The 22,931-nt window shown below is 48.7% G+C and overlaps 1 protein-coding gene and 1 pseudogene across 1 annotated transcript in view; both read right to left on the minus strand.

Annotated features, from left to right (window-relative positions):
• The window catches only part of LOC119286497 (protein CELLULOSE SYNTHASE INTERACTIVE 3-like), a 16,083-nt gene extending 5,277 nt beyond the window's left edge, over positions 1-10,806 (minus strand). Inside the window, exons 1-3 of the mRNA XM_037565879.1 lie at positions 10,674-10,806; positions 8,797-8,928; positions 5,508-8,562 (exon numbers count right to left, since the gene is read on the minus strand). Coding sequence (XP_037421776.1) covers positions 5,508-8,562; positions 8,797-8,879 — 3,138 coding nt within the window. The 5' untranslated portion in view covers positions 8,880-8,928; positions 10,674-10,806. The remainder of the gene's footprint in view (positions 1-5,507; positions 8,563-8,796; positions 8,929-10,673) is intronic.
• Positions 10,807-19,942: 9,136 nt separating this feature from the next.
• Positions 19,943-22,555, minus strand: LOC119283595 (annotated as a pseudogene).
• Between the last annotated feature and the right edge of the window lie 376 nt (positions 22,556-22,931).

Below are 22,931 nucleotides of genomic sequence, written 5' to 3' on the forward strand. Positions count from 1 at the left end.
GCCGTGATTTCCCTGGTTCTGATCCAGTCGCCGGCGTTATCTCCAGCGGACGGCCGCCCGCCCGATCCGGTCGCCCGTTTCCACCAATCGCCAGCGCCCTCCCGCCCAAGCTACTCCGTTCTATCCATCGCGCGCCACAGCCGCCGCTAGCCCCGTCCGATCCAGCAGCCGGCCAAGTAAATTCACGTATGCGTCATCTACGTCTACGTGTTTGTTGCTTGAGAATCCATCAGGTTTGGTCTAGCTAGCTTTGCACTTCGCGTGCACAACATCGCTAGCCCCGCGCGCTACAGCCGTCGTTCACCAAGCCCCGCTCGCCAGCCCCGCGCACTTCGCCAAGTCTAGTCGGTTCTAAAAAAAAATTTGTCTGCTGCATCGGGCTATGTTGCTGTCCCTCGCTGTCCGGTGATCTTTGATGGTACTAACTACACCGAGTTTACTGGCTTCATGCGCATTCACATGTGTGGCATCCGTCTTTGGGGTGTTCTTTCTGGCGAGGTCTGCTGTCCGCCACGTCCAGTTCCTCCGGTGGCCCCTACTCCGCCAACTCCATCGGTTCTTCCTACGGATGCTAATCAGGCCGCCAAGGATGCGGCTAAGCTTGCTGATGAGGCTGCTGATCGTGCTTATGATGAGAGGGTTTTGGCTTATGAGGAGGCTCTTCAGATGTATCATGGTGCTCTGTCTGTTTACACCCAGTGGCTTGATGATGATGCTCGTGCTGCAGCTGTTCTCACTGCTAGTGTTCTGCCTCAGTTTGCTTCTGAATTTCTGGGTCTTCCTACTGTCTTTGAGATGTGGACCCGTCTTCGTGAGCGCTATCAGCCCTCTGGTGATGCCTTATACCTCTCTGTGATCCGTCAGGAGCATGCTCTTCAGCAGGGTGACTCTACTGTTGATGACTTCTATGCACAGAGTTCTGCTATCTGGCGCCAGCTTGATTCTCTCCATAGTGCTGGGTGTCGTACCTGCCCCTATTGCCAGGCTGTCCAGGCCAATTTGGAGTTTCATCGCGTCTATGAGTTCTTGTCTCGGCTCCGTAAGGAGTTTGAGCCCCGGCGTGCTCAGTTGTTTGCTCGTGGCCGTATTTCTCTCATGGAGGCGCTTTCTGAGATTCGTGCTGAGGAGACTCGCTTACGTGGTGCTGGTTTGCTGGAGGTTCCCTCTATGCTTGCTACTCGTGCTCCTACGCCACCTGCTCCATCGACCACTTCTCGCTCGAGTGCTCCGCCGCTCTTGCCCACTCCTTCTGGAGGCTCAGGTCGCCCCCGTCCACATTGCGCCTATTGCAACAATGATGGTCATCTTGAGTCTCAGTGCTACACGAAGAAGAAACACCTGCGCAAGGCTCGATCATCATCTTCAGGGACTTCGTCATCTACCTCGACAGCTTCAGCCATTGCTTTGACTGAGCAGGATATTCTGAGACTTAAGCGTCTGCTCGCGGCTTCAGGTTCTTCCTCGACGGGTACTGCCGGTTCTGTGACTGATGCTTCCCGCACTGAGCAATCACCCTCTACACAGTCAGGTACATCCCCATGGGTTCTGGACTCTGGAGCTTCTTTTCATATGTCTTCTCATTCCTCCACTTTGTCCTCTCTTCGATCACTGGATTCTCCTATTCATGTCTTCACTGCTGATGGTACTCCACTTTCTGTTGCTAGTAGAGGCAATCTTACTACTCCTTCTTATTCTGTTCCTGATGTTGCTCATGTTCCTCGACTTACCATGAATTTGTTTTCTGCTGGTCAACTTACGGATTCTGGTTGTCGCGTCATCCTCGACGTTGACTCTTGTTCTGTCCAGGACCGTCACACGCACACTCTGGTTGGGGCTGGCCCTCACCGCCGTGATTCTCAGGGTCTTTGGGAGTTGGACTGGCTTCATGTTCCTTCTGCTGCCACCACCATCGCCAGTTCTTCCGCTTCTGTTGCCTCCGTCACTGGTTCCTTCCAGCAGTGGCATCATCGACTTGGTCATCTGTGTGGTTCTCGGTTGTCTTCTTTAGTTCATCGAGGCCTTCTGGGGTCTGTCTCAGGAGATGTCTCTTTAGAGTGTCAGGGTTGTCGTCTTGGCAAGCAGATTGGGTTACCATATTCACATAGTGAGTCGTGTCTAAGCGTCCTTTCGATTTAGTCCATTCTGATGTATGGGGTCCGGCCCCTTTCGCTTCGAAAGGTGGTCATAAATACTATATTATTTTCATCGATGATTTCTCTCGTTACACATGGCTTTATTTCATGACTTCTCGTTCTGAGGTGTTGTCTATTTATAAGCGTTTTGCTGCCATGGTTCATACTCAGTTCTCTTCACCCATTCGTGTTTTTCGTGCTGACTCCGCTGGCGAGTATATCTCTAAGATGTTGCGTGGTGTTCTTGCTGAGCACGGGACTCTCTCTCAATTCTCTTGTCCTGGTGCTCATGCTCAGAATGGTGTGGCTGAGCGAAAGCATCGACATCTTCTTGAGACGGCTCGTGCATTGATGATTGCTGCCTCTCTCCCGCCTCATTTTTGGGCTGAGGCCGTCTCCACATCCACCTATCTTATCAATATACAGCCTTCCGCTGCTCTACAGGGTGGTGTTCCCTTCGAGCGACTTTTTGATCGTTCTCCCGATTATTCGATGCTTCGCTTGTTTGGTTGTGTTTGCTATGTTCTTCTTGCCCCTTGCGAACGCACCAAACTGACTGCTCAGTCTGTTGAGTGTGTCTTCTTAGGCTACAGTGATGAGCTGTGTTTGCTATGTTCTTCTTGCCCCTTGCGAACGCACCAAACTGACTGCTCAGTCTGTTGAGTGTGTCTTCTTAGGCTACAGTGATGAGCATAAGGGCTATCGTTGTTGGGATCCTATTGGTCGTCGGATGCGTATCTCTCGAGATGTGACTTTTGAAGAGTCTCGTCCCTTCTACCCACGCCCATCTTCCTCGACTTTTTCAGTGCAGGATATCTCTTTCCTCACTTTTCCTGACTCACCTATCACCCCCGCCGACACTGTACCTCTCCGTTCCACTTCCTCTCCTTCTCCACATCTAGTTCTCAACTCCAGTTGGATAATTAGGTACTAATAATGTACAACGTAATTTCTGCACAGCTGTATCTCATTCTAACTCTAGTACCAAAACAAATGGTTCCAGTCTGGAGTCTATCGGAATGTAAAGGTCAAAAAAGGAACATATAGACTGACTAAAGTATCAATACTTGCAAAGTAACTACAGTTTATATGCAGGATGTATCACTGGACTTCTATTTATCCCAGGTATTGCAAGCATTGGTGAGGAATTTATTTTTATGTTTTAATTAGGGTGATGAATTTATTTTTTATGTAAGCAGTAACTTCATATGTGCTGATGAATATATTTTGCTGATGCAAGTATATACTGATCGACAAGCTCATCCTGTAGTAGCATGTATAAGGTTAAACAGCAAGACCCACCCTTACGAACAAATTGCCACAGCAGACTTGGTTTGGGAACCGGGGACTTAATTAGAGTTGAGGGAAAAGCTCGTTAATCTGCCGAATGGGGTTTGCTCCTCAATTCGGAAAAACAATATCTGCCTAATGGATAGGTTCATAAGCACTCATTGTGCTCAAATTTGGCTCCAAAATAAATGAGTCAATTTTAGTGAAACACGATTGCGCTTCGTCTCAGCTCGTTAGCTCGACAACAAAATTGGTACTGAACAATTAGCAATTAACTAAGATGAATAGATGGTACGAAGTGAATCTGCCATAAGTTCAAAAAAAAAACTCAATAGATGATCGTATCCAACTAGATCATTCAAGAACTTTGGACTCCTAAAATTGGCAACAATGAGGTATTTGAGGGACTCATGCAGCCACATTGCCCTTGCTGTGCATTATAAGTGTGAGGCTATCTCAGGGGTGAAAAGGACAAATCTATAAAGGTTAGCTATTGCCCCACTTTACATACATGGGGTTTGATGATTTGCCCCAGGGTTGTCTCAATGGCTAGTGGCCCCAGCCCCACCTGTCAATCTCAAGGGGCTAGTGGCCCCAGCCCCACCTGTCAATCTCAAGGGGGGCGGGGGGGAGGGGGGGGGGGCAAATTATCAAAGTTAGAAGTAAAGTGTGGGTTAAGATCAAATTTCTCATTGATAGCAATGTCACGTAACTGCTACATGTATGTAGATAGCTAATTAGGATTGTGAATAGGCAAACGTCCTTTCACAGTATATGATCCTGAGAAAAATTATCACACCAATGGTGCATCATATTCAGCAAGCAACCTATTTCTACGTATTATGTTTCTTACTGAAAGGCAAAAACAAGGCAGATCTATTGGTTTTCATCCTTCCACCCTATTCAGCAGTCATCAAATTGGGACTAAGTAATCCAACCTCCTCATCTGAACCAGCACCGCAGTGGCCATGCGAACACCATGAGCAGTCAGCCGGTGCCCATCCGGTGCAGCTGTGATGGCTTGCTGCGAACAGGAAGATACTCCTGAGGACCGGCACAATCACCCAGCCATAGACGAACACCCATTAAAGGTATAGTGAGCGACAAGATGCCGGTAGCACTGCCCTACGGCGATCACAACCTGGCACAGGCTCTTGAGCAGGGTGCCGGTGAACTCGTTGGTATGCAGCAGATGGGCGCCAGCCAGCTGCTCATGGCATTCACCATGGTTGTCCCCACGCCGGTGTGCAAGCACCACGTTCGAAGGTATGAGGATGCATGGCTGTCAAGGCAGAGCTCACATCCCGACGACGGCATACCACTGGCCGTGGAGGCGGGGAAGAAGCGGTGGAGAAATATCTTGTATAAGACGCGGAGGCCGACGGGCACGAGTGGCCAGAGGCATTCTATGGACGAGGGAGACAATGCGGGAGAGCCACGGCAACAGAATTGGCGGCGCCGCCGAGGTGACTGTGTACAGGCTGGGTCCACATGGTCGGTGTATGGACCGACCCACTCTGATGGCAGGAGAGGCCGGCGGCTGCAGCCGGCAAAGCACGCCACTTGTGCAGTCCAGAACCAAAAGAGAGGAGGGGGCTCATCATGAAAGATGTATTTTGGCATACAACACCCGATAAAAGCATCTGGGTTCTTTTTTGCAAAATAAAAATAAAAATGCCTCTTCAGCGAGACACCATGGCCCGTGGTGCTCCTGCTGATGAGATTCTGATCAGTTTGCACAATAGATCTAAGTTAATTGACCACTTTAAAGTTTAAACCATTCTGCAAGTTGAGCGGTTTGCTCTTACATTGAAGAACAGCTTGAGGCACCAAGCGGTTAACATGGATAGAGAAAAGAGCCGACTAACTCATAAAGGAGCCAGGTTAAAGTAATCAATGCAGAACCAAAAAAGTGCTTGGCCCACAAAGATACCATTTATGTTGATGCATCCCTCAAATCAAACAAGCATAGCATTTCAGCGAAGTAAAAACTTAACTTTATCATCAAGTGATTGGAGCTGAAGATATAAGAAAAATGTAATAACAGCACAATGGAAAATAGAGATTAAAAAGTGAAACATGCACCTGTCGGCTAGCAGAGTGGCTAGCAAGTTTATCAGAAACAATGTCAACACCACCAAGATCCATAACAGTAACTTTACTCCTGGGATGAGAAGAACAAATTAGTGAGAGCAAACGTGCAACAGTTTCTTCCAGAACCTTTCCCGATTCAGGCACATCCAAAACATCCTGCTCACAATTGAACAAACTCTTCTCTGTGTAAGGTTTCCAGACTTCAATGTCTAGGGATGTTGAAGTGGAATGTTGCTTCAACATATCAATGAGTGCAGATATTAGACTCTTCAGATGTCCTGATGCTTCAAGAACTTCAATTGAATCTTCTCTGTTGTCCTTCAACGCAGATATGAGGGTGATTGCACTGGAGATTCTTATTTCCATGTTTGTCGATTCCATAACTCTACTGACAAGAGAATCAATGCAGCCTTGACTTCTGTTTATCTGCTCACTAAGCAGAGAAGATTGGTCCTGACATAGCCTTGCGAGAATTTGAATGGACTTGTCTTGAATAGGGGGAAGCCCAACACTGATACAGCGGACCAGAGGTTCTAAACTTTCTGGGGCTTCCAGAAAGGCAGTCCGCAGAGGGGGGCTAAAATGAGCACCCTCCTTGGTCATCACCATCAATGCAAGCACATCCAGGGGATCCAAGCTAGTAACATTTTCCAAACTTATACCAGATAAACACACCAGCAGTGCATGAATTATAAAGCAGCAGAGTGAGTAATCTGGAAAAACTTCACCGAGGGGGAATTGGTTGAGCAAGTGATAAAGTGACCGTGAAGCACTAATCTTGCCATCTAAACTCCCCTCCTTTAGGACTCTAGTCAAAGCTTGGACAATATTATCATCTAGCGCTTCCTTAGCAATCTGGGAATCTGATAAGAGATTTGCCAATGCAGCAATTGCCGCTTCAGCCGCATCAATGGATGATGTCTTGGCCATCTCTATGAGAGGTTGCACGTCACCTTCAGCTATACATGACATCTTGTTCTTCGACATGGTATTAGCCGAGCGCGAGAGTGCTCCTAAAGCTCGAGCAGATTGTGTTGCAATAACTTGATTTCCACTTGTCAAAAGCTTCATGCATGGCTGAACAATTTCATCGGTTGCTAAGATGTCGCAAATATCCTGACGCATACTGAAAATATCAGCCAACACAGTTGCAGCACATTCCTGAGATTCTTCATTTGATGAGTCAAGAACAAGAACAAGAGATCTAAGCCCTTTATTAGCAGGAGCTCCATTCTGGATTAGATCTCTTTGAGGAGCCAGCACAAGGACATGCCCGAGAACTGTAATGGCATGTGTCTTTGAGCTCACTGAGTCACTGAGCAGCAGTGCTAACAGCTGATTGATTGTGGCAGAATCAGCAGACCGTATAAGCACCTTAAGTGCTTTGACTGACGCCTCTTGTCCACGAGGACTGTCACTCTTTAGAAGCCAAAGCAGCGCCAGAACAGCACCAGCACTCTCAACACATGCCCTGATATCGTCACTGTGACAGCACAAGTTGCATATGATATGAGCTGCATCCTCCTTTGCCCTTTGAGATCCTGTTTCAAGTAGTTGGACAAGTGGAGGGATACCTCCAGCAGCTGTTATTGCCCACTTACTGTCATCTACTTCATCACTCAAGATAGCTAACAAAGAAACTGCATACTCCTGATGCTGCTCACTGGAAAGTCCAAGCAATGATATTAGCAACTGAACTCCTTCTCTCTTTCCAAGAGCATCCCACAATCCAAAACCATCACAGCACAAGCTAGTTAAGGCATGAACAAGATGGTCTTGAACATCGTCGGAAGCCATAGTGACCAGCCCAACAAGAACCTTCTTTGCATTTGAGTGATCAAGTCTGCCAGAGAAACATGCATTTGCATATAGACTTGCTAAAGCTTCAAGAATACGATCAAGCAGAAGCTTACTGTCATGGGATTTTAAGAGCACAACCAAAATGTTTTCTATCTCAACAGGATCAAAGAATTTACCATCAGTGCCATCATACACCATCAACGTATATGCAAGTGCTCCAAGAATGTCAGCAAGGGACACAGCTGACCGGGGTGATTGGCAAAGCTCTCCCAGGTAAAGCAACAATGAAGTGGTTCCACCGCAAATATTTGATAAAGCACAAACAGCATGGCTTTGTAGAGAATGGCAGGTAACCCCTCGCATGCACTCTTTTGAGGGCGCTACAACAGCTCCAATCAAAACAGGGAGACCACCTGCATCGACCACAGCTTTCTTTGCAATAGTAGACTTGGAAGATAAGGCCTCCAAAGCATCAGCTGCACTTTCACGAACAGCAATGTCATCATCTCGATTCAGAAGCTGAAGAAGGGCCTTAACAGCCCCAGCAGCTATGATTTTGGGAATGCTATCACTGAAAGCAGAGATCAACCGTGCCAAAAGGGAGGCAGCATTTGACTGTGAAGCAGTATTCTTGGATGAAAGAAGGCCAGTAATAATTTCTACTCCACCCGCTTCAAGTGTGGCCTTCCAATAACCATCTTTATCTCCACAGAGATTTCTTAAAGCCCCAGTCACAAAGCCCTCAACTATTCTATCTTGGCGTGACTTAGGATTGAGCAAATCCCAAAGAGTCGGCACAACGCCTTCTGTCACAAATATTTTCATGCCTATGTGATCATCCGAAAGACCCCCTGAAGACACTTCAAAAATAGCCTCAGCGGCAGCCTTCTTTGCTTCAGCAGATTCAGACTTCAAGAGAGAGAGCAAGGGTGGTATGCAACCTCCTAAGAGAACCTTGACACGCAGGTCCTCTTCCTTGCAGAGTGCACTAAGCAGGGCCGCAGCATTTACTTTGGCTGAAGATGTCCCGCTTCTAAGGAAAGATATAAATAATGGCATGGCCTGAGAATGGCTACCTATCAAAATCCTTGCATCCTTTTTCGCCTTGGCAAGTTCAAGTAATCGTTTAATTGCCACTTCCTTCTCTGGTAGTGATGTCACGCTACCATGTAGCTGCTCCAGCAATCGAGCAACAGTGGACATTGCACTTCCAGGATCATCAACTTCTGCAAGATTACATGCTTCCCTATATAGAGAATAAGCAATAATAGTTAAAAAATGTGAATAATAAAAAGAGGACTAAAGGCTTAAAATGAAATGAAGGGTCGCTACACGAGGATATAGCAACCCAAAGAAAGCTAAGCTAATTTTGCAAAGCAATTGATTCCATGAAAACTTCCAGTGTAATAAACATAATAAAAGAAGCAGTGAGAAAATTGAGATCTTTTTTTAACAGTGATGAAATTGAGATCTTTTATACCTTGATCTAGAAGATGATGTGGATGGTGCAGGTGAAGTAGGATCTCGAGAGTCTCGAGGTTCCGATGAGCTGGATATCGGCATGATTGAACAGCCACCGACGTTTACAACCTTAATTGGTTTATATGTCCTCCTACAAGACAAACTGAAAGTATTCAACATAACAAAGTAATATTGCCAGCTTGTGTCATCAATATTTCAAATTAACTTACATTATACCAAAAGGGTGGAAAGGTAACCACATATATGATATATCATGTGGATACCAAGATAATAACATAATCATGTTAATTTAAGAGTGCAATATTAAAAGATGTATAGCCTGATAGCCATGGTCAGCAGATCTAGTTCTAACAGCAAAAAAAACTAAGAATATACCCATCACCTATAGTTCAACATATAAATGAAATGTTGTGAACGTCGTGATAGAGAGTAACCTAAGCTATTGGAATTTTAACTCATATTTTATTCTAAATTTTATACTGGATTTGCATTCTCACTAAAAAATATTAAATGCAAGATCAAAAACCAAAGTCTCTGTTCCAGGTAATAGATAGGTAACAAAAGGATGATTAAACCAGCATCAGGTTTCAAACGATATGACAGCAATAGTAGTCTTAGATCTGAATAGGTATCAATTTTGAACTTATTGCAACAGATCATACAAAACTGACTGCAGTTGCTCCAACAGGAAAAGACCAACAGAGGAGTGATGCATATTTCGATGCGTGTTCAAGGAAAAAAATATTCAGCCGTAGCTGATAAAAAGAATTCCATTATGGTCACCATTTCATGGATCCAATTCAATGGAACATCCAGTTCAAAAGAAAAATCAATGGAACATCAAAACCACAACCGCAAGTACCAGTGCAAGCCCCGTCCCTACCTCCAAGACATCCAACTGGCAGTGCTAGAATCGTCATGGGGAAATTCAGATCTCAAAAAAATGGTACTTTCCACCTATTTAACTGCCAAAGATGAAAACTCGAAATTATCGCCCGTGATCTATCATCCTATCCCCAAATTCCACGCAAGTATACTTCAGCGGCGAGATTCCTTGCACACCTCAGCTGCAATGACACCTACCGCATGTCGCACACACAGACACACTTCCAAAGTCCAAATGCATATAGCAATTAGCTCCAAACAACCCGAGTAACTGTGTCTAGCTTCATGACAAAGGTGCCTTCCCCAATTCACCAAATTTGAGGAAGGACAGGCACCCAGCAGCAGAAGGTGCTACAAATGCAAAAAAGCAGCTGCGGACCAGAGCTGCCAATGCACGGGGATAGGAACGACCATACTAGCACTAAACGAGTTTAAGACAAGCGTGAGTGCAAAATTGTACCATTCCACGTGGTGCGGAGTTCAATCAATTACTCCTGAAATCCCAATGAAGAATGGCTGCCTCGACTGAGCATTGTCTCTCTATGACCCAACGAAAAGCACGCCGTTTCTACAGTATGGTAAGATCAGACCACGGCCTTCAAACAAGACATTATCGAAAACTAAAGTGCGGATGAACAAAGAAACAGAAAAGCGGGTCGCGACAGAATTCCTCGAGAATTACTCCCCTCCGTGCGCACCTAACTACGGCCTGGCCCAGATCGCTCCTCGCGCCACCGCGGAGCGGCAAGCGACGGCGGACCCCCCACCCCGATCACGCGAACCACCCAAAATCCCGCCGCCCACCTCCTCCGCCTCGCCAGTGGGGCCATCGCAGGCGAGATCTCGACCGCCAGGCTTCAACGAAACGCAACACGATACTCCCTAGAACCAGCGCGAATCGCTCGGAACTGGGCGCCGCCGCGGGCAGCCCCCTGCAGGGCGCGCCTGGCCAGAGAGATCGACGAACGAGAGCGGGAGAGGGGGGCTCACCGGCGGCAGGCGAGGACGTCCGGCGGCGAGAGCGGGGCGGGGGAGAGGAGGAGGCGACGCCTGGTCTCGCGCCCACACGCCCACTGTGCCGCGCAGTGTGGGTGTGAACTGTGAAGAGGGAGAGAGAGAGAGATGTGAAAGCTTTTGGAACAGGGGAAGTGGGGAGGGAGAGGGGTGGTGTCTTTTGCGGATCACTCCTGTCATTGTCGCGTTATTACGGGAGTGGACATGGACGGCCGCCTCGGCTGTCAAGTGGAAATTAACTGCGTTCCTCTTTTAGTAACGGGCAGATCGCTGTCGTACTACGCAGCGGTAGTGGAGGCATTTAGAGCGCCTTCGACCGTGTCAATAAAATAACCACCGTTTACGCGGAATTGGGTCAGAAAATTTTCTCCAACAATTTTCATAAACGTGGAAATTTTTAGTGAATACAGAAAAAAATAGAGAAAGATGTTTACCGACTGAGAAAAGACATCGCTAGACAACTTCCGTGAAATTTTACAGACCCGAAAAAGTGATTTTATAGGGAGTTTCTTAGAGCAACTCTAGCAAACCCCGCATCCGGCCGCCCGCAAAACGTGTTTGCAGCTCGTGGAAACCCGCTTTTGCGGGCTGGCTCGGACGGCCACAGATGCAGGCCCTCAACGGACCCGTAAAAAAATATATTTCACGAATTCAATAAATAAGTTTAAATGCAAATGACATAACACAGTTTTACGCGCAAATAAAAGCCAAGTTAAGTACGACAAACGCAAAAGAGGGCCCTGCAAAAGTTTGCCCCATGTCCGGCACCATCTTGATCGATCTTCACTCCGCACCATCTTGGTCGAGTCCATCTTGAAGTTCATCGCCACCAACGAATCCACCTCCGGCGCTTGTTTCAACTCCCGCACCAAAATCGTCGACATTGCCACCATATGGAGCAGAGAAAACATCTCCGGAACTGTAGCACGCACCGGCCGACGCAACCATTCTCCTCTTCAAGATTTCTCTCCTTGTCATATCATGACATGTTTTGGTGAGATCGTCCATGTCATTGCGGTTCATTGACATGATCTTGTTCTCTCCGGCAAGCAGCTTGGACATGGCCTTGTTTTCTGCAGCGCGTGCTCTTCTCTCCTTAATGGCAGCTTTACGCAGCCCCTCTTCCTTGAGCAATTGCCACTTTTCTTGCTTCTCCTTTTCCTTCTTCTCGACCAACTCTTTCTTGATCTCCAACGACTTCAACAATATCAACTCGTTTGATTGCACCATGGCATCAATCTTTTTTTTGACAGAAAAACTGTAAGGGAACCCCTTACAGTATAATTGGTGCAACAAATCCAAATTGCAAGTACCATGCCTTGAACCTGGGTGAGTGGGAAGGCATCAGCCCCTTCCCACCACTAGGCTATGCCTTAGTTTGCCATCATGGCATCAATCTTTTCCCTCAAGCTCGATGCTTCTTGCTCTCTCTTCATCTTCTCTTTAGTCTTCTTGTCGCCATCGGGCTTGTGCAAATTTCTTGAGCCATCATCATCCTCATCTTCATCCATGTTTGTAAGTGAGCCTCTCTTTGGTGGGGATTCTTTGTCGATTAACTTCCACTTCTCGCACTTTTGGAGCAACTCCCAACAATGCTCTAGTTTGAAGAATTTGCCTTCTGAAGCTTCCATGTCCTTGTATCTATGTTGAGCCATCTTGTCCTACACAATGTGAACAAAGTGATGCAATCATTTCCCATGATGCAAATATGATGATGCACAACTTGAACAAAGGCAAAACAAACTCACATAATCGGATTCCACGGTTCCACTTGGAGGTGCATTGCGTACTTGCTCCAAGCAAGCTGCCCAACGGTTGCACATAGTCTTGATATTCTCCCAACGCCCTTGAAGCGACCGAAATGTGCGTGGAGTCCTATTGGGATGGTTTGCCATAATGTGGAAGTATTGATCTTCGATTCTTTGCCAATATCTCTTGGAGGTTTGAGAAGTACTCGTGCATGCATCAAGAGACACCGCACTCCATGCTTTGATCAAAGCTTGATCTTCCAATATCGTGTAGTTCTTCAATCTTTGGCTTTTCCCAGATCTTGTTTGCGATTGCTCATACGCTTCTGCTTCGATCTTCTCAAATTCTTCCTCACAACCATGATCGTCCACGCCGTCCTCCATTTCATTGTAGTCGAATGCAGCGAACGGGGCTTGATCAATGTCAACGGAGTTGGTGTCCAACAAGTTCATGAACTCGGGAGTTGCATTGTTCGAACCACCGCTATAGTGAACGATAACAAGTCACGAGCTATCGCAAAAAATGGCGAAAAATGAAAGAAAATCGCCATGACCGAAGACGCATACCTTCCGACCATTTCTTCGAGCACCTCGCTTGCGGGGGGAGCAGCACCGTTGAACGGCATCACCGGGGCACCTCTTTCCGGGATGGAGTGAGAGGATGAAGAAGGCGGCTTCTTTGTAGCCGGAATCTTCCTCCGCTTTACGCCTGCGACCTTGCCGACCTTCCCCGCCGCCGGCCGGGATCGTGTTGCGAGGGTCTTCGCGGCAGGGGCAGCCGGATTCCCGCCCTGCACGACCACGTCGGCATGCCGCTTGCGGGCAGGCGCGGCGTTAGCTTGGGCGGCGGCGGCGGGGCCAACACGGCCAGCGACGAGATCCGTCCGAGGGGAAGGGGCGTGCGCGACCTCGACGATGACGGGGGCCAGCAGGGAGTCGTCCATGGCTGCGAGGGACGGCCGGGGAGAAAGCACCGGAGCATGGGGAGGCGGGGCAATGGTGGCGGGGGGTGGGGGAGCGGGAAAGGGGCGTGGAAATGTCCCTCCCGCCAAATCTCGCTGCGGATAGGGGCTGAGCTCGGGTCGGCCTCCCAACCCGTGAAATTAGAGGTCGGGGAGAAGATTTGCCGCGCCCCGCAAAAATATTTACGGGCCGGGACGGGATGCGGGGTCTGCTAGAGTTGCTCTTAGTGAAGCTGTTGGCGATGCTCTAAGCAAGTGGATAGGGTGTTCCCACATACACACCTTTGCTCAAAGAGGCAGGCCCTTAATCCACCGTGGGATTAAAATGTGATGTACTTTCTACTCTAAACTAATTTAAATTCTAGATTATTAAGTTGACCGGATTTATGTAAAGAGTAACACCATCTATGATGTAAAATTAGTTTCATTACGAATACATATGTTGTACTATATGTTAGTGTATTTTTCTGTGGACTTAGTTCAACATAGAGAAATTTGATTTAGAACAAAACTAGAACTTTAAATTAATTTGAGTGGAGTAAAACGATTAGAGTGTGCAATGGGTGTCTACAACTCCAATGTGTACTTTCTTTCTTTCCACTTCGTTTTATATGTTTCAACAAAATTCTCCAACAATTTTATTGCGGCGCGTAATAGAATTACCGTTGTTTACGTGAAATAGGGTCAGAAAAAAATCTCCAACAATTTTCAAAAACGTGCAAATTATTAGTGAAAATAGAAAAAAGATTTAGGGGGAGGTGTTTATAAGAACTGAGAAAAGACATCACCAGACAACTTCCCCTAAATTTTACGGCGCCTAGTAAAAGTGGTTTTACGAGAGTTTCTTGCAGAAGTTGTTGGTGATGCTCTAAGCAAATGGGCAGGGTGTTCTTGTATGCACATAAATATTTTTTCTCAAAGAGGCAGGCTCTTAATCGTCATTGGGATTAAAATGTGATGTTCTTTTTATTCTAAAATTAGTTTAAATTCTAGAATATTAAGTTGACTGAGTTTATGTAAAGAAGTAACACCATCTATAATGTAAAATTAGTTTCATTAGATTCATTACGAATACCTGATGTTGTATATGTTAGTGTATTTTTCTGTAGACTTAGTTCAACATAAAGAAGTTTGATTTAGAACAAAACTAAAACTTTAAATTAATTTGAGTGGAGTAAAAGCGATTAGAGTACGCAGCTGGTCCCTACAAGTCCAATGTGTGCTTTCTTTCTTTCCATTTTGTTTTTATATTTTTTTTAACATGTACTCCCTCCGCTTTCTAAATATAAGTCCTTTTAGAGATTTTAACAAGGACTACACATAAATGTATATAGGCATATTTTAAAGTATAGATTCACTTATTTTGCTATGTATGTAGTCTGTATTGTAACCTCTAAAAAAGCTTATATCTAGGAACGGATGGAGTATATCATTCTTCACAATATTCTATCTTAAAAGGCCTAGTCATTACTTGACAAAATGGATACAACCGGCGGTGGTGCAATCAGTTACATGTGTAAAATATGTGACCATGTACACAACATATTGTTTTGTTTCAGTCCAATCTAAGCAGAACTATGCTAAAGAAAATCCAGATGGAGATTGTTTGTGTATGTGTGGTTATTTTACCACTTTTTAGGTTATAATATGTAAAGTGAGAAGGTTGTTGCAGGGAAAGGAGAATACAGTCATTGTACTATCATTTATCGTACTCTTTTTGTCTCGTAATATATAAGATGCTATTAGGGCAACTTCAACGCACGATCCCAAACGGATGTCTGTTTTATCCGGTTTTCGTCCGTTTGAGGGTGGCAATGGGGTGGCGTTCGCCCAGATTTGTGAATGCGCCGGCCGTGTGCCCAATGCGCGGCCGCATTTCGGACGTCCGCCGAAGGCCATTTATACTAAAATCAACCATAGCAAATAGTCCAATCAAACATAGCAAATAGTTCCACATCCAAAATAGTTTTACAACCCAATCGAAATAAAAACAATATCAAATAGTCTTACAACCCAGTCGAAATATGTTTGCATGCAAAAAAAAATTAAACCGATAGATCTACTGGTTGCCAATATGAGTCCACATGTGCTCTTCATCCTAAAGCTGCACATGAGAGTGCCAATCACACATTTCACGATGAAAATGGACAAACTGTTGAAAGGTTGCAGGAGGTAGTTGCTCAGGCTCAACGTTTTCATCCCGGAAATCAAACCCTTGGTTGTAGATGTTATCACGCTCATCGTTCACGATCATGTTGTGCATGATCACACAAGCAGTCATCACCTTCCAAAGTTTCTGAGTGCTCCATGTCAATGCAGGGTTCCGAACAATACCCCATCGAGATTGAAGCATGCCAAAAGCACGCCCCACATCCTTTCTAGCACTCTCCTGTATTTGGGCAAACCTATGTATCTTCTCTCCTTGCGGATTGGGTATGGTCTTCACAGGAGTTGATCACTGAGAATAGATACCATCAGCTAGGTAATATCCCTTGTTGTAATGGTGGCCATTGATCTCAAAGTTGACCTCTGGGGAGTGGCCTTCTGTAAGCCTTGCAAACACTGGAGAACGCTGAAGCACGTTGATATCATTGTGCGAACCAGCCATGTCGAAGAAAGGATGCCATATCCACAGATCTTATGAAGCCACCGCTTCAAGTATGATAGTGACACCTTTCACATGCCCCTTATACTGCCCCTGCCAAGCAAATGGACAATTATTCCACTTCCAGTGCATACAATCTATACTACCAAGCATGTCCGGAAAGCCCCTATCGTAAGTGATCGCCAACAACCTCTCCGTATCAGTGGCAGTTGGCTCTCTCATGTAATCATAGGCCGAACACTGCCACCACGGCCTTGCAGAACCTATACATTAAGAGGAGACAGTGTGTTGGGGAACGTAGCAGAATTTTAAAATTTTCTACGCATCAACAAGATCAATCTATGGAGTAATCTAGCAACGAGGGAAGGAGAGTGCATCTACATACCCTTGTAGATCGCTAAGCGGAAGCGTTCAAGTGAACGGGGTTGATGGAGTCGTACTCGTCGTGATCCAAATCGCCGATGATCCTAGCGCCGAACGGACGGCACCTCCGCGTTCAACACACGTACGGTTGGGAGAGAAGTCTCCTCCTTCTTGATCCAGCAAGGGGGAAGGAGAGGTTGATGGAGATCCAGCAGCACGACGGCGTGGTGGTGGAAGCAACGGGGATCTCGGCAGGGCTTCGCCAAGCTCAGCGAGAGGGAGGGGTGTTATGAGGGGAGAGGGAGGTGCCAGGGGCTAGGGTGCGGCTTCCATGCGCCTCCCCACTATATATAGGGGTGGAGGGGCTGGTTTCTTGCCCTCCAAGTCCATTGGGGCGTTGGCAAAGGTGGGGGAAAGAAATCCCATCATTTCCCTTCCCCACCGATTGTTATCCCCCTTTTTAGGGATCTTGATCTTATCCCTTCGGGATATGATCTTATTCCTTTTAAGGGGGGATCTTGGTGCGCCTTGACCAGGGGTGTGGGGCCTTGCCCCCACTACCCACGTTCATGTGGGTCCCCCCATGCAGGTGGGCCCCACTTCGGAACCTTCTAGAACCTTCCCGGTACAATACCAAAAAATCCCAAACATTTTCCGGTGGCCAAAATAGGACTTCCCATATATAAAATCTTTACCTCCGGACCATTCCGGAACTCCTCGTGACGTCCGGGATCTCATCCGGGACTCCGAACAACTTTCGGGTCACCGCATACTAATATCTCTACAATCCTAGCGTCACCGAACCTTAAGTGTGTAGACCCTACGGGTTCGGGAGACACGCAGACATGACCGAGACGACTCTCCGGTCAATAACCAACAGCGGGATCTGGATACCCATGTTGTCTCCCACATGTTCCACGATGATCTCATCGGATGAACCACGATGTCGAGGATTCAATCAATCCCGTATTCAATTCCCTTTGTCCAGCGGTATTGTACTTGCCCGAGATTCGATCGTCGGTATCCGGATACCTTGTTCAATCTCGTTACCGGCAAGTCTCTTTACTCGTTCCGTAACACATCATCCCGTGATCAACTCCTTGATCACATTGTGCACATTATGATGATGTCCTGCCGAGTGGGCCCAGAGATACCTCTCCGTCACACGGAGTGACAAATCCCAGTCTCGATTCGTGTCAACCCAACAGACACTTTCGGAGATACCCGTAGTGCACCTTTATAGCCACCCAGTTACGTTGTGACGTTTGGCACACCCAAAGCATTCCTACGCTATCCGGGAGTTGCACAATCTCACGGTCTAAGGAAATGATACTTGACATTAGAAAAGCTTTAGCAAACGAACTACACGATCTTGTGCTAGGCTTAGGATTGGGTCCTGTCCATCACATCATTCTCCTAATGATGTGATCCTGTTATCAATGACATCCAATGTCCATGGTCAGGAAACCGTAACCATCTATTGATCAACGAGCTAGTCAACTAGAGGCTTACTAGGGACATGGTGTTGTCTATGTATCCACACATGTATCTGAGTTTCCTATCAATACAATTCTAGCATGGATAATAAACGATTATCATGAACAAGGAAATATGATAATAACTAATTTATTATTGCCTCTAGGGCATATTTCCAACAATGTGGACTCACTCATACGCACATACCCATCCACAAGATCATCAGGAATTCCATATGCAAGCATGCGAATAGCCACAGTGCATTTCTGGTAAGAAGAGAAGTCAGGCTTGCCAAGGGCATCCTCCTACCACTCCCTCCCGAATACGATTGAACACATGTCTCCTCATTCGAAATCGGTGACGAAATTGATGTGATTTGAAGAGTGCGGCATTAGTAATCGACATAGAGAAGGATGTGGCCTTTCTCCCTACTGCTGTTCAAGGCCGGAGCATGGCCGGTGATTGATCCCCTGAACCGAGGCCACTTCCTACTAATGTGGTCATGGACGACCAATGTAGCCACCACAAGCTCTTCATCGTCCGAGGACAAATCACCCGATGAGCAAATGAAGTTGTGAAAGAAATAATCATCCCTGCTATCCATTGTACCTTATGAGCAAAGCATCGAACGCCTTGCGGTCATGGTGGAGACGCGGTTGGAAAGTGCACGTCGTTTTCCCGCAGGCGGCAAAGCAAGGTTTGGGGTCGGTGGTGGTGGGCGCCTGCGGCAATGCACGACCCGCTAGAAGTTGTTGGGGTCGACGGGCGGAGCCGACGGCCATAACATCTCTCCCACCGGCAATAAGGAACCACGAATGCCGACAAAGAGCTTTTGAGAAACGCATGTGTGGGACGGCTATGGAATGGCGTGGTCGTGGTTCGGACGGCCTTGGTGGAAGGTGATGCGGCAGGAAACAAGGGTGTCGGCGGCAATTGCGGGGGACGAAGGGAAGGGGAAAGGGAAGGGAAAAGGGACGTTTGTATCACCGATGGGCGGGTTAGGGGGAGGACAAGGGCACGCGCCCCGCCAGTCCGCACGCGTCCGTTTGGCTGCAAATGTGGCCCAGAGTTGGGTCAAAAATGCGTCGAAAACGAACATTGGTATGTTTGCTCTCATGTATTGGACCGTCTGTTCTGTTCGTTTATCCCTAAACGGACGGGGCCGCACCATTTGAGTCACCCATTGGAGTTACCCTTATAACCAATATACTCAGGGAATGTGTGTCAATGGTGTGTGCTTTAGGCGAGTAATATTCCCATGAATTTCCAAAGGTTAGGAAATTTAACAGTGTGAATATGTGTCAAACCAATATTCTCAAATAGCAACCTGACACGTACTTTTTATAGTGTCTGAAAACGCTTTTATATTGAAACAGAGGGAGTATAATCGTATTCGAATAGCACCAATTTCTGGCAGTGGTGAGATGAGGAGCGAAGGAATTTCCTTTTCAGCGAAGGAACAGAACGCAGAGCAGAAACGACAAGCATTAGCTGGTGGTGATCTGGTACCCGGCTCAGTCAGTCACACACGTCTCGACGAACGAAATACAACCATGACGGAAGGACCAATCTGCAAAGTAGCGAATTACCCTCCTGGACTGGCGACCAACGTCTCGGAGGTAAGCCTTCTCTGACACCCGGGTCAAGAGGCGCTCGGTCCGCGCGGGCCCCACGCGCAAGCGACTGCGGTCCTGGGGATCCAACGGCCGCTCGCTCGGGCCCGGTAGGGTCCTCCCCGGTGACGTCAGGCAGGCGCTCGGCCCGCTAGAGTGCCTTTCCAGTGGCGTCAGGCGCGTGGGGGCTGCTTTCCCTCACGTGCTCGCAACGGGCAACTGGCAGGCTCGCCGTGGGGCCGCGCCGTCAGCGAGGCGAGGCCCGCTTTGGGACAGAGTGGCCGGGCCCCGATCCAGCAGTGTGACGGAATCACGGCCACCTTTTCTGAGTGGATCATGAGACGTACGCTACGAATTCTCTGCTTCGCCCGGCAGAGAAAATTAGCGAGATGTACGATTTCGAGTAGAAAATGGGACCATGGACCGTCTGCTTCGCCCGGCAAGTGCAATTCAATACGGTACAATACAATTTACTCCGTCAGAGTGGTACCAATAACCTATGAGGTAATAGCACCCCAGGTACCCTAACTTGTACAGAATGTGATGATTTAGTCCCAAAGTTGTAAAACTTGACTCCACCATACCCCAACTTGCATCTCATGTGATGATTTAGTCCCAGGCCAATCACAGCTCGCCAATTGGCTGCCAGGTGGCTGGACCTGTCAACGCATGCAGTTTTGCACAAACCCCCCTGCCATTTCCTTTTATCAATGGACGGCTTGGACGCCCTGGACACCCATCCTAGGCTCATCCCCATCCTGGACGCCCTGGACACGACCGCGTTGCGCGCCTGCGAGTCGCACACCTGCGTGCTGAACTTGCACCGGTACCTGGACCGCCAGCCTACCGGGGCGGCCACGTCTGGGCTGCTGCTGCCTTGCGACGCGGCGCCACTGCCGTCGATCTTCTTGATCGCCCTTCGCATGCTGGAGCACTCCCTCTCCAGGCCCTGCACCCGGCTCATCATGTCGTCCATGTCCACCCGCAGCGTTTGGCTCTCCTGCACCGTTGTCGTCTGCCACGCCTCGCTCGGGCCAGCGGCGTGACGCACCGCCGCCACTGGCCGCTGCAGACGAGGATTCGGATGCCGCGCTCGCGGGGAAGCCATGGACGCTATCAGTGTGCCCATGATGGCGCATCGGAGCTGCAGCTGCTCGAAGAAGAGCACCTGTAGCACCGCGCGCAGCGGGAGCCGCTCGTTCTGCGCCGCGTGCGTGCATGCCTCCACCGTCAGCTTCCTGAAGTCCACCACGCCGCACACCCTGTCCCGCTCCTCCGCCGTCAGCCGCGGATACGCCTGCGCATGCATGCACCAGTCACGAGCCATGGAGTCGGCAACAAACTGCTACTCGACAACCAGACTCCGACACTCCTTGTAGACTAGCCCTGTGCAAGGTCTTTTTAGTTTCTTTAGCTCCTTAGTTGTAGTCTGGGTGCCTTCGCGGCTGGTAGCTTGTCTTTACTTTTTCTGTTTTTTTCTTTTCCTGAACGTTGTATCAACTCTGGTTTCAAGCGTTGCAATGGAACCGGGGAAGCCTTGTGGCTTCCTAATGCTCTAAAAAGAAGCAGTCAATGACAAATCGGGGAATGTACGTACCTTGAGGTAGATGTCGACGGCGCGGTAGACGCCATCGTCGTAGATGCGGGCGTGGTCCGGCATTGCCAGCGCGAGCTCGCAGAATTTGGTTGGCTTCAGGTTGGCGTCGGACGCTACCTCTGCCAGGTAGTTGTCCACCAGCTTGCCCACCTGCACCATTGCCACGGTCAACGGACGTGACGCCATCGTCCTTGCCGCCGCTTCCTCCTCGGTGATTGCAGCTGACAACGACGCCTCGTCCTCGCCCACCTCCTCCTCGACCAGGAAGTGCCTGAGCACCCGCTCGACGTAGTCCACGTCGTAGAGCGTCTCCGTGGCGCCGGAGTAGCTCGGGATGAGCACGTCCTCCACCGTTGCCTGTTCCAGCTGCGTCGCGGCCTTCCGCTCGATCGCCGCGCGCGCCGCGTCGGAAGCGCGCAGGATGTGCACCGTCCGCAGCAGCGCGACCAGGAATTTCGCGGTCACCATGCTCCCCGAGCCCTTGTCCGCGGGGAGGCTCGCGACCACCGCCTCCAGGAGGTCTCTCTGCTCCACCTCCGACGAGACCGGCGCGGACGCGCGGCACCACCTCATGGACCTCGACAGCCCCGGGAGGGTGGCCTTGGCGTAGGACACGAGGCAGCCCTCCAAAGCCTCCGTCATCACGTCCTTGTGCGGCCATGGCCACCATCACCCGCTTGTACATGTGCGGACCGAGCACGGCCAGGTCGCCGAACCAGGAGCGCGACGTCGCCGACGAGCGCGCGGCGATGGCGTCCATGCAGCGGGCGACAATGCCGAGCTCCTCGGGTGCGGCAGCAGCTCCTCGCAGGACTTGAGCGCCTTGGTGGAGGAGCACAGACTGCGAGAGGTAGGCCTCGGCGCGTGCGGCCAGGTTGTCCTCGGAGTGCTCCTCCGTCATCTCCAGGTACTCGGCCGCGCACCGCAGCAGGGCGACGTTCCAGGGTGTGAGCTCGACGCGGACGCCGTAGCAGAACTTGGCGCCGCCTCGAAGGTGCCTGGCCCGCCGGGAAAGTCCGGGAAGGTGATGCGGTACGACTTGCCGTCATGCATCCTAACATGCTGCTGCTCCTCGTCCCCGTCCTCCTCCTCTGCTTCCTCAATCTCTGTTTCTGCCGCAGCATGCTCTTCGACATTGCCTTCAGAACTCCCATGCCGACGCCGCCGCTGGCCCTCTAGACGCTGCTCGTCCTGCTCGGCAAGCAGGCGGCTGATGTTGCGGCTCTTGGACATGAGCAGGAACTGCGCGCGCAAGCACCAACTTCTCCGCGGAATTTCGTCGAGCACAGATTTAATTCAGGTGGGGGTTCATGTGGGGGGTAACTGCAGGTTGAATCAGTGAAACGGCAGGGGGGTTTGTGCAAAACTGCAGGCGCTGACCGGCCAGCCACTTGGCAGCCAATTGGCGAGCTCTGATTGGTCTGGGACTAAAACATCACATTGGTTGCAAGTTGGGGTATGAGTTGATCTAGTTTTGCAACTTTGGGACTAGATCATCACATTGGGTGCAAGTTAGGGAGCCCATTGATCAAGGGAGCCCATTGATCAAATGCGACGGACTCAGAACCTTTCCCTTTTTTCACCGGGACGAGGGCATCTCCCACGCGGATCATAAGGGCCTGTTTGGTTCTAAAATCAGTGACTTATAAGTCAGGTGACTTAAAACTAGTGACTTATAAGTCATGTTTGTTTGATTGTCACCTGATTTATAAATCACCTGAACACATTTTTTTATTTTATTTTTTATGTAAAGACAGTGAGACCCACACAAAAAGGGGTGACTTATAAGTTTTAAGTTGGGATGGAGCAACTTATGACTTATAAGTTGGGGTAACTTATAAGTTAAGTCTGTTTGGCAAAGTAAGTCACT

The sequence above is a fragment of the Triticum dicoccoides genome, chromosome 4A, assembly GCF_002162155.2.
Source record: "Triticum dicoccoides isolate Atlit2015 ecotype Zavitan chromosome 4A, WEW_v2.0, whole genome shotgun sequence".
Taxonomy (NCBI): Eukaryota; Viridiplantae; Streptophyta; class Magnoliopsida; order Poales; family Poaceae; genus Triticum; species Triticum dicoccoides.